This window comes from Myotis brandtii, unplaced genomic scaffold (genome assembly GCF_000412655.1).
Source record: "Myotis brandtii unplaced genomic scaffold, ASM41265v1 scaffold454, whole genome shotgun sequence".
NCBI lineage: Eukaryota > Metazoa > Chordata > Mammalia > Chiroptera > Vespertilionidae > Myotis > Myotis brandtii.
The window spans coordinates 1,616,242-1,628,078 of NW_005367354.1; the positions used below are offsets into that span (position 1 = coordinate 1,616,242).

General features: G+C 56.6%; 1 protein-coding gene across 1 annotated transcript in view; it reads right to left on the reverse strand.

Annotated features, from left to right (window-relative positions):
* Positions 1 to 11,696: 11,696 nt before the first annotated feature.
* KCNK3 (potassium channel, two pore domain subfamily K, member 3) overlaps positions 11,697 to 11,837 on the reverse strand; it is a gene marked incomplete at its 5' end in the record, with an annotated part of 34,043 nt that continues 33,902 nt past the window's right edge. Inside the window, one exon of the mRNA XM_005874966.2 lies at positions 11,697 to 11,799. Coding sequence (XP_005875028.2) covers positions 11,697 to 11,799 — 103 coding nt within the window. The remainder of the gene's footprint in view (positions 11,800 to 11,837) is intronic.

Below are 11,837 nucleotides of genomic sequence, written 5' to 3' on the forward strand. Positions count from 1 at the left end.
GCCTCTCCCGCCTCCTCAGCAGCGCTAAGGATGTCTGACTGCAGCTTAGGCCTGCTCCCCGCTGGCAAGTGGACATCCCCCGAGGGCTCCTGGGCTGCCAGAGGGATGTCTGACTGCCAGCTTAGACCCGATCCCCCGGGGAGCGGGCCTAAGCCAGCAGGCGGACATCCCCCAAGGGGTCCCAGACTGCGAGAGGGAACAGGCTGGGCTGAGGGACCCTCCTGAGTGCACAAATTTTTGTGCACCAGGCCCCTAGTTGACATATAATAAACCACATGTATTTAAAATGTGGAATTTGATAAATTTCTATGTCTGTATGTACCTATGAAACTGTCAGCATAGTCATGCTGGCCACATGCATTTAAAATTTAGAATTTGATAAATTTCTATGTATGTATGTACCTATGAAACTGTCAGCATAGTCATGCTGGTGGAAGTCCCTATCACCCCAAACCTTCCCTGTGTCCTTTTTAACGCCCCTCCTGCCATCCCCCTCCCTCCTCTGTCACCAGGGACTGCTCTCTGTCCCTCGGGGCAAGTTTACACTTTCCTCAGCTTCATATGCATGGGCTCCCACAGCACGTCCTTTCTCTCACCTCTTTCACTCAGCATGGTGACTTGGGACTCATCCACGCTGCACAGGTCACCAGTTCATTCCTCCGTGTTGCTGAGTAGGAGGTCGCCGTGGCATGGACACACTCAGTTGGTTTATCCATTTACCTGCTGCTGGACGCTTGGTGGGTTTCCAGTGTTTGGCTGTTACAAGCTCTGAGATTGTGCTGCTTCTGAAACAACGCATTGAGCTCATGGTTCCTCACGCCCCTCCAGCACTGACAGTTGCTGCCTGTGTCTGCATTGCTGGCACTCCATGCCCCGCCCCACCCCGCTGTGCGCATGGTGACCCTGGGGGCCGATGGCGGAGGCTGGGCCTGGTCAGGACCTGGGTGCTTTGGGCACCGCACTGCCCAGGACTCACTCTGGCCCCAGGAGGAAGTCCTTGCTGCTCATCAGTCCAGTGGACTTCAGTTAGGGGGTTTGGAATTAGCAAGGATGACCTGACTGGCCCATGAGTTCCGGCAGTGCTCGCCCAGGCTCCGCTGAGTGCCCCAGGGTGGGTGTCTGCCTGAGCACGGGCCTCATGCCCTGCTGGTGGGCAGAGAGCTGACCCTGCGCTTCATAGGCCCCGGGGCCCTGGCAGGTGGGGTGGAGCTGGTTCTGCACCTCCTCTCCCTCCCTGCCTCCCAGCAGCCTCAGCTGTGCCCTACTTAGCCCCCGGGAGGGGTCTGCCCATCTGTTCACCGCGATGGGCTAGAGGGGGCGGGGTGCAGCAGGTTCATACTGCGTCTCTGGTGCCAGATCTGGAAGATTAATTGCAGATCGCTCAGGTCTCGGGAACACTGAGGTGGCTTCCCTACTGCCTGATGTTATCACACCAACCTGCTGCTCCCTCCTGGGGTCAGGAAGGACTGTGCTCAGGGTTGCCCTGTCTTCCAGAGGCCACCTAAGCAAGCAGCTGGCACCCCAGTTGCCCGGGAGGGGACCCTGGGAAGGTGAGAACATGGTGGCAGCGAGCCAGGGCGTGTGTGACCAGCGTGGAAGGCGAAGCACACAAACTTGGGGTCCAAGCCTGGTTCTGCCACTTCCTGGCTGGATGACTTTGGGCAAGTGATGGGACCCCCTGAAGCCATTTCCTCACCAGGCGATGGAGACAGCTGTGCTGCTTCCCCAGGCTGTGCTGGGGCTCTGGTAACACACCTAGCCCAGCTCCTGGCTGAATAAATACTCTTTGCTCCACTTCCTTCAGCACCCACTGACCCAGGGGCCCTGGATGTCAGCAGTTTCCTGTGGCAGATCTCAACTCCTGGGGCCATTCTGAGTGCCCAGTGGCTGCCTCCCACCTCCTCCCCTCAGGGACAGACCAGTTGCCTGAGAGAGGGGCTGAGGCTGAACTGGGAAGGTGATGAGAAGGGCAGAGCTCAGCTCAGGAGCTGGGGCTGGGGCTGGGGTGTGGGCTGGGCAGAGCTGAGCTAAAGGAGGAAGCCCAAATGAGGTGGTGGGGGAGGGCGTGAAGGCTGAGCCAGGCAGGGCAACACCTGTTTGCAGGAAGTGCAGATTCCCAGCCCAGGTCACTGACTTCCTGGCAGACTAGCACATGGTGGCCTGGAGCCCAGCCACCTGGGAGCCTGGATTAAACAGACAAGTTTAGAGCACAGATAAAAGGGAGTGGTTAGGAGCTGGTCCCAGGGACAGTTCACCAAGAACATGCCGGAGTACATGTCGCCCTGCATTAAGTGTCCTCTGTTGGGGCCTTTTCTCTTTGATATTTTCATCAAAGGCTTGAATAATGGCACAGAGAGCTGGATGATCAAATCTGAGGGGTGACGTGAGCTGGGAGAGAGCGGGGCAGATTTAATAGTGGATCCAGCTTTGGCACCTGGAGCATCATCAAAAGTCTGGAGCCAACCAGATGAGCTCTAGTGGCACGAAGTCAATGACATGCTGCACGGACATTAAACAGAGAAACGGCCCAGCGTCAGTGCGGGAGAGGCCTGGCTCCAAAGGTACATGAAAGGCACAGACTTTTTCTCTGACTCTGAAATTTGCTACCAGCATGCGCAGTCAAGGACAAAGAGATGCCCTCAGTCCTCCCTGGCCCGGATAAGCAAGCAGGCGATCAGAGCGAGGAGGGAGGGTCTGTCGTCGGGAGGGGTCAGTCCGGGAGAAGAATGCTGTGGTCCCCCACTCCCCAGCCCAGCCAGGCTCCCGGAATCACTCATAGAAACGACCAGACGGGGACATGGCCTCTTCTTCCTAGGCTGGATGCCTACTTGGGAGATGAACTTGCTGCCCACCCTCTGCCTGTGGGAACAAGGGTGAAGAGCACTGGGGAGAGGCGGCAGGGTCACTGGGGGCCCTCCCACTGCCTGCACGCCCACTGTCTGGAATGGCCAAGATGTGTGGTGTCCTCTGGGCCAAGAGGACACTGGCAGGTGGCTGGGCCACTGTTAGATTTTTACAGCACTCCACCCACGTGGGCTGGCTGTGGGGCTAGAGGAAGCTGGGGGAGGTGAACCCCAAGGGCTGGAGCTCTGGGGACATGGATCACCCCTCTGTGGGACAGGGCAGTGAGGATGTTCCTGTGTGGGTTCTGCAAACCCCACATGGGACCCTGGAGAGGCAGCACTCGGAGTCGGGCCACACCGAGGGCTTCCATTGTCTTTTAGTCCCTCTTCACCTCCGTGGAGCAGCCAGAAATAAAAGGTGGGTGGAAGGATGTCTATTCTGGGAGCAGGGAGAATATGAGCATTCGGATGGATTTGAGATTAAAGTTTTGAACTGGACTTCCTTATACCTGAGAATGACCACAAAGCATTGAAATGGGCCCCAGCTGTTATTTAAGAGACAAGAGCGGGAGACTCAACAAAGCCCATGAAGGGAGGACAAACAAAGCCACTTCTTCCTTGTGGTCCATCGGGTTCAGCTAGTGCGATAATCCTGCTGCAGGAGCCCATGGGCGATGGGCCTTCAGCTGTCAGAAGGGAAAACCATCTGGCTCTCTCACTTCCCCGCTCTTGTGACAAGAGGTCCTGAGGAAAGGAGTTCCAGGGGCCATTCAGAGTCACAGGGACAAGTAAGCCCTGTCTCCTGCTGCCATTCCCGCTGTCCCAGGCGTCACGCACAGGCCTGGTGGCCAGTTAGAGTCCAGCAGTGTTTCCTCCCTGCGCTTTCTTTTAGGAGAGGAAAGTCTTTCCCCGCAGCCCCAGATGACTCCCCTGAAGGACCCATTCACCAGAACAGGGCACTCTCATTCCTAGTCCAGCCTCTGGAAAGATGCCTGAGGTCGTCATAATGAGCTTTGTCCCTGGAACTGGGGCTGGGAAAAGGTGAGCGAGCACCTGAGCAGTGTCAGCTTTGCCATCAAGGCAGAAGGGCACAGGCATGGCTCCTGACTAGGTCACCAATAGTGCCTGCCACGGTGTTGCACATGACAAACTCCATGGGGTGTGGGTGCGCTGCACGCTCAGTGTGAGGTGGTTGCCCATATGCCAGATGCACTCTTAGGCTGCTTTAATAGGAGAACAGCATCCAGGGCTGGCTGGACCACACATGGTGTATCAAGCTCTGAACAGGCTTTAGGGGTAAACTGAAGCTCTTCCAGAGAAGGGAACCAGGCTGCACTGTCACGGGAGGTGGGGCTGAAAGAATACCTTGGAGAAGACTGGGAGGCACCTGTCCAGAGGGGAGACACCTTGAATCCACAATAGAGGGAATTACTGCATGTGGCCCCGGAGGGCACAGCCAGAGCAGGAAAGCAGTTCTTGTCTCAAGAGAAGGAAGACACTCATGGTTATTAGAGCTGCTGCTCAATGAATGAAGGGGCTGCATCAGAGAGCGAGGCTCCTGTAAATCAAGACTGTCTGACCTGTTAGGGAAGCTGCTGAGCCCATTCAATGATTTGGGGCAGGGTGCGGGGAGGGGGGCACAGGCTGAGCTAGATGCACTCCAGGCATGGATTGCTTTTTTTTTGGAGGGGGGGGCGGGGGCACAGGCTGAGCTAGATGCACTCCAGGCATGGATATACAACGGAAAGTGCCCGAGCTCTAGCAGCTCTCACAGCCCCTGGCTTCCTCAGATGAGTCGTGGGATGCTGTTGGGCTTGGGGGCAATGCTGAGCCTGTAGAAAGAGCTAGATGGTCCTACCTATGGGAGTGGGAGGGTCTGGGTGGAACAGGATTTCTCAGTGTGACGCTGATGAGTCATTTACCCTCTCTGAGTCTCACCTTTCTCATCTGCCAACATGAGTAACGGCACCTGTCCTGTAGTGTGGTTGTGAGGTTTACTTGGACGAGTCATTTAACCTCTCTGAGTCTCACCTTTCTCATCTACCAACACGAGGGTAACGGCACCTGTCCTGTAGTGTGGTTGTGAGGTTTATTAAGTCTAAGGCGCACAGCAGATGCCCAACAACAGCCTTAGCTTTAAGTCTCTGGCGTTCCCTTTACCTTAGGAGAGAAGCTGGCATTACTGGTACAGTACCCCCAGGCAGCCAAACGTCTCCTTAGAGCTTTTTCTGGTCTGGAACGAGGGCAGAATGGGAGTTCTAACTACAATGGTGCACAGCAGATGCCCAATGACAGCCCTTAGCTTTAAGTCTCTGGCGTTCCCTTTACTTTAGGAGAGAAGCTGGCATTACTGGATCAGTGCCCCCAGGCAGCCAAATGTCTCCTTAGAGCTTTTTCTGGACTGGAACGAGGGCAGAATGGGAGTTCTAACTACAATGGTGAGAGCAGGGCACAACACAGCAGCACCCCTGGCTTCCCAGGTTGGACCTGTGCCAATTAGAAAGTGCCTCTCAAATCCCAGTGCTGGGGCCAGCACAGGCCCAGGAATCCACTCCGATCCAGTAGTCGGACCAGAGTATTTTGTAGTCAGGGATGACCTGGTCACATGCTCCCTCTTCAGGGAACAAGACCTGTGGAAGAGTGTTGATTGGGGAGGTGGCGTGGGTCAGAGGCCTGACCTTTCCCCTGGGAACCTTCAGCCCCTCCCGCTGAAAGGCAGAGGTTGCTGGCTGGACACTCTGCTGCCCTTGGTCCAAAGCCCGGAGGTCCAGGCAGTGTGGAACAGGGGCACGTGGTGAAGTGGGTACAGCATTCATAACTCCTTGTCTTCTTTTGCTCATGGGTTCTGTGAGCCATGTCCACCTGGGGGCTCTCCAACCCATGGGATCCAGCTTGGCAAGCTGCATGGGACAATCGCTGGCCAAGAGTTACTGGGCTGTGCTCCCAAGGAAATGCCCAGTGGCCTGGTCAGTGCTCAGAAATAGAGGTGACCGTGGGACAGTCCCTGCTCTCAGGACCTGGGTCTTCCCGAGCTTGAGTGCTGAAAATGGGGGTGTTAATCCTCACCTACATCCTCAGGTTGTCCCACGATGACAGGGGAGACCCAAGTGAGAGAGCTTTGTGAATGGCAAATGCCATTAGTGTGGACTCTTGGGGAGCTCCTGACCAGAAAGGTCATGGGGGTCAGTTCCACCACAGCCCCTGCCTGAGCGGTGGCACCGCTCACAAGGCCCTCCCCTGCAGCTGGGAGGCTGAGGGGCAGAGATGTGAGTCTCCCCATGTTTGTCCCGACCTAGATGTGGGAAATTTCCAGCCTGAGAATGACTCAACTCCAGAGATTAGCAGCTTTCATCTGAAATCAGAGTCAGAGAAGGCTGGGCCCCGCTGCGTGTGTGTGTGTGTGTGTGTGTGTGTGTGTGTGTGTGTGTGTGTAGCGCGCGTTGGGGAGGGTGGAAAGTTAGGCTATCTGGATACTAATCCCAGCTGCACCATTATCTTGCTTCTGCGTGTGTGTGTGTGTGTGTGTGTGTGTGTGTGTGTGTGTGTGTGTGTGTGTGTGTGTAGCGCGCGTTGGGGAGGGTGGAAAGTTAGGCTATCTGGATACTAATCCCAGCTGCACCATTATCTTGCTTCATGACCTTGAGCATCTCCCTTCCTCTCTGTAAACAACAATCCCTTCCCTTGAAAAACCGGAGCTGGGCCAATGGCCTAGAGAAGTGTGTGCATGTGTTTCTTTGCGGGCTTTGCCAAAGGTGATGGCAGTGCCTGAGGCTGTCGTCCTAGCATCACTGCCACCCGGGCAAGGGGAGGGCACAGTGCCCCCTATAGACTGGGTTGTTCAGGGGCCTCTTGGAAAATGGAGTCTGAATGGCTTTGGGAGTGAGAGGGGGCATCAGCTTCTCAGTGGAGGCGGTGACGTGTGCCCTGGGTTGGGGAGGCCAGCATGGTCCGCGTGGGCAGTGTTCTTTCCTCTCGCAAGAAGTCCCTTCCTGGTCCCCGGTCCCCGGCTTCCTAAGATGAGTTGTGGGATGCTGTTGGGCTTGAGGCAATGCTGAGCCTGTAGAAAGAGGCTAGATTGGCCCCATACATGGGATTGGGAGGATCTCGGTGGGACAGAGTTTCTTAGCTGCATCAGAATCTGTCATTTTTGAAGGGTGACAGGTTACAGCCTCCCCATTCACCAATGTCCTGAATAAGGAATGACATGTCCTAAACAGCTAGCTCTGTGACTTCTGCCAAACCTGTGCTGATGACATGGACCGGCCTGGGGACAGGACACAGTGAGGTGGGTGCGAGCAAATGCTTCAGGGCCATCGGGCTGGGCTCACATCCCAGCTCCGCCACCAGCCCACTGTCCCATCCTGGCTCTGAGCCTTGGTTCGAGCTGACACACAATTGAGAATAAAATATGTATTTGGTAATGTCATGGCCTTCAGTTATAGAAGGGCTTCTAAACTGAACTTTTTTTTAGAATTTGTCGAGGGGGAGGATCAGCCTTCTTTCTTCATCAGACAATGAGATTTTGATAGGTCAGCATTTCCCAAGACGTGCTCTGTGGAACACGAGATGCCACACAAGCAGAGGGTCTGGCGTTGGGCATGAGTGTGGGTGCGGCTGGGGGAAGCAGAGGGGAGCAGCTGTGTTTGCTGCAGGGCTTCTCAGAGCCTTTATAAGCGAAGATCCTTGTGAAGCTCCACGCATGAGTGACAGGTGCAGTGTCTCCCCAGCTTCATTTGACCGAGGAACCCTTTCCCACAGGCACACCATGGGACACGTCTGGGGAAGAGTTGCTGTTGTAGGCCTCTTTCTCTCTTGGCTCCAGGACGCTTCTGTCTCCATCTGATGCTCACACAGTCACCACAGCAGCCAGGCTCTTGGTATAGTCATGCCCCCCGCACCCTCCCCCCATCTTCTGCGGTGCTGGTTTCTAGTTTTGCATTGCTGTGCATGCATTTTGTAGTGCAGGATGCCTTAGATACTGTGTGTAAGTGAGGAGGGTGGGATGGCATCACCTGGCGATACAGAGCCCATGCTAGGACCATGGGCAATTCCGAGCCCTCAGGGGCTAGGCAGGGGCTGGCATGCAGTTCACCGCTGCCACAATTGTCATCACCCCTTGGAAGACTGGGATGAATGCAGCCCTTCCGGGACCCCTTCGAGCTCTGATTATTTTGTCCTGGGTGACGAAGAAAGGAGGGCAGCCTTAGTCGGTTTGGCTCAGTGGGTACAGGGTCAACCCTGGACTGAAGGGTCCTGGGTTTGATCCGGTCAAGGGCACATACATTGGTTGCAGGCTTGATCCTCGGCCCTGGTCGGGAAGCATGTGCAGAGGCAACCAATCGATGTGTCTCTCTCACATCGATGTTTCTCTCTCTCTGTCTCTCCCTCTCCCTTGTGCCATCTCTAAAAATCAATGGAAAAATATCCTCAGGTGAGGATTAACAAAAAGAAAAAAAGACAGGAGGGCAAGTGTCAGCATGTTTGTGTCCTGCAAGAACTGCTAAAGAGAGTAAAAGCAACCTTGTACTGGCCACAGCTGACCTCAAAAATGGCATCATCTCTGCCGTCGTTGCGCTGAGAAAGACAGAGGCAATTGGACCGGGGAGCCCTGGCTTTTGATGAGGTGCTCTTAGGTGCGGGTGAGCCACCGGGAGCTGAGGGCACCCTGAGGGCCACAGGCCAATGAGAAGCACGTCCCAGGAGCCTGCCTGCAGCTGCACGGAGCAGCCGGGAGCACTGTCACATTGCCTGCCTCCTGGAGGGGGTGTGTGCTAGTGGAGGTGCAGGTGCCACCACTGCTTCCTTAGATCCCTGAACCCCCAATAAATAGGTCTCTCTATCTTTCAGTTGACTTATATGGGTAGGAGTGGAGACTGGAGAAAGTGCCCCTACCCCACTCCCTGTATTTCAATCTGCAGGGAGCCCTAGTGGGGAGAGAGATAAATTTAGTAGGTAGTGACCAGCATTTCATCACATGAGCTAGAATGGAAAGGCTGTAGTAGGGATTAAGTATTACTTCATGAAAGAGAGATAGATGGACAGGCACGCAGATAGGTTCGGGGTTGCAGTAGAAAAGGCATTACTCTGGGTTGCACTCAGCGACATCTCAAAGCCACTGGCCAGCTGATTCCGGGGGTTGGCACCAGCTGGATCTGTCCTGGGCTCTGGGGTTCAGTCCCAGGCCAAGTTGTCCCTCCAGAGAAAAATGTACCCTGAAGAGAGGTGCTTGTGATGCGTCTCCCTGTGAGAGAGACATTTTTGTGTGCATCAGGCCACTGAGCCTGGAAGGCACTGCTGGAAGAAGGGCACCCCCACTCCTGGCTGACGGAGGCTGCCACTGTCAGCTGCAGTGTGTGTGTGTCCATCAGACTCCGAAGGCTCCTGAGAAGGGGGAGCTCTGGACTTGGAATCCCCGGTTCTGGTTCCAATCCTGGGCCCCCCACTCATTGCTGTGTGACTCATGGGGAGTGACTTGCCCTCTCTGGGCCTCAGTTTACTCATGTTCAAGGGGAGAATTGAAGCAGGTGACTTCTTTTCTAAGGTCTCGTCTTATAGTTGTTGCTGGTGAAACAGAAAACCTGGACCTGGGAGGAAATCACAAAAGGGAAGCCAGTATTGTCCCCAGCCTTCTCCCTAAGGCCCGTGCACGCAAAGGGTCTAGTCAGCCCGAGGTGCATCAGCGAGTGTGTCTGTAGACCTTGGCGGGGCCAGAGTGTGCGCAGAGGTGTGTGTGCGGGTCAGCAGATGGCCCAGCCCTGGCCGCTCTCGGGGTACATGATGACAGAGGCAGCCGAGCCTGAACCTGGTCTCCATGGGCAGTATTTATTAGACGCCATTCTCAGTGTGAAGACAGATAGGCAGCAGGGTCTAAAGGGAGGCCGTGGCAGCCGCAGCCTTTGGGGTCCGGGGGCTGCCCGGGGTGGGGGTGTGGGCGTGGGGCATGTCACCCACACATATTGCATATTCTGTGGCAGTGTGCCCAGGCATAAGGCATTGGGGAAGCAGAAAGGCTGCCCGCAGTGGGAGGGGGGAGGGAAGCAACGCTGGCCGTCCGGTTCCCCGGGAAAGACCCAGCAGAGACTGGGAGCCTGGAGACCGAGCCGTCCGCCCAGGGCCATTCAGCCTCCTTCCCCACCATCTCCCTGCAACTTTGGTTGTGGCTCCCTCAGGACTGACGGGACAGGACCCCTCGAGGGCAGGGTCACACACAAGACAGAGGCAGCTGGCACCGCTCCCCACCCCAACATAAACACAGAGGGCACCCCGGCTCCTGGGCCCTGCTCTCCTTGGCACGTGGGCGGCCAGCTCCTCCCGCTGAGACAGGACTCACACACAGGCCAGGCCAGACTTCTTCCCTCCCAGGGGTTCCCAGAGGCTGATCACCCCGTGGTCCCCACTCTAGCTTTTCCGCAGGCCAGCGTGGGCCTGGCTGAGCGTGTTCAGGAGCTGGGACATGGGAACAGCATGCAAGGGCAGCACGGAGGGAGGAGAAGCCTCTCACCCACCCTTTGATGCTGTCCTGAGTCAGGCGCCAGCTCCAGTTGTGGGTCCCCGCAGGGAGCCTCGGTTCCCACCTCCATCTCTGCTCTCCCTTTGGGTTTCTGGGTGGCAGGTGACATAGGCCGTTGGCACACCAACTCCAAGCCCCCCACCTGGGAGGGGCGTGCCTTGCTGCAGCCTTAGCTTATCTCTAGCCACGCGGGACACAGGCACCAACACCGGCTGTGGGGTCAGGGATGAAGTCCCAGTAGGATATGCCTGCCAGCTCTCTAGCCCCAGCACTGGCTCAGACCTGAGGTCTGGGCCTGTTTTAGGCCCCGTTGCCCACACAATGCCAGGGCACAGGGCAGGAGCTTTGCGTTCAGGAGCGGGCAGAGGAATGGGAAGGAAAGAGCACTCCGCCTGGGGACTGGCACAGACCTGAGGTCTGGGCCTGTTTTGGGCCCTGTTGCCCACACAATGCCAGGGCACAAGCTTTGCGTTCAGGAGTGGGCAGAGGAATGGGAAGGAAAGAGCACTCCGCCTGGGAACAAGTGGCCTGGGTTCTGGTCCCCCTGTGCCTTTTGCTGTACGTGTCACCTTGGACAAGTCACATCCCCTGTTTGGGCCTCACTGTCATCGGTAAAATGTGGATGAGCATCCCTGCCCTGGTGACCTAACTGGAGTGTTGGGAGACTCAGACGATGAGGAGTCAGGATGTGGTTTCCAAGGCGACAACTCATTCCACAGATGTCGGAGTTGGTGATGGTGAGCAGTGGCCGGATGGCAAGCAGGACGTTTTCTGGTCCATCAAGGGGAGTGTTGGTCAGAAGGCTGCATTCCCTCTGCCCCTCTGGGAATGTGACTGAAGGCCACTTGGTTCTCACCTGCCAGCGGGACCACCCAGGCCATTGGCTCTCCCCTCCCTTCTCTGCCCCTCACTTCTCTGCCGGCTCCTGTAGGGGGCCTGGCCTGGCTTCTGTCCACCTGCCCTCTGGGGTCTAGCTTTAGGGACTGCTGGGTTTCCACTTTCTCCATAACTGCAAAGCCATGCAAAACAACACAGAAGGTCGTGGGAGGTTCGGAGACATAACTGGGGGTGAGGAAGGGGAGCAGACTGAGTGGGGGTGACCTGGACAAAGACACCCTGGCTTTTGGAGCCCAGGGAAGGTGGGAGACCTGGCAGGACAGAGGTATAAATAGAGATGCAAACGTACACGGAACACGAAGTCCCCTCCGGATTGGGGGAGGGGGGGCAGTCTGGGTACCAGCAGGGCCTCTGAGAACTGGGGGGCTCCTTAGATTTCCAAAGGGACGGGAGGCTCCCAGCTTCTGCCTTCCCTCCCTGCTACCCTCCCCCCCGCCCCCCAAGTTTCACATTTCTCGGAATTTGCAGGGCGCAGATAGGGGCTCTAGGGTCCTCAGAGCCCCAGCTCCTGCTGGCTGGTGCGAGCAGGCACAGTCGGAGATGGGGGGGCTGGGGAGGGTGGAGAGGGGTGGGGCGTCCCCCAGGGG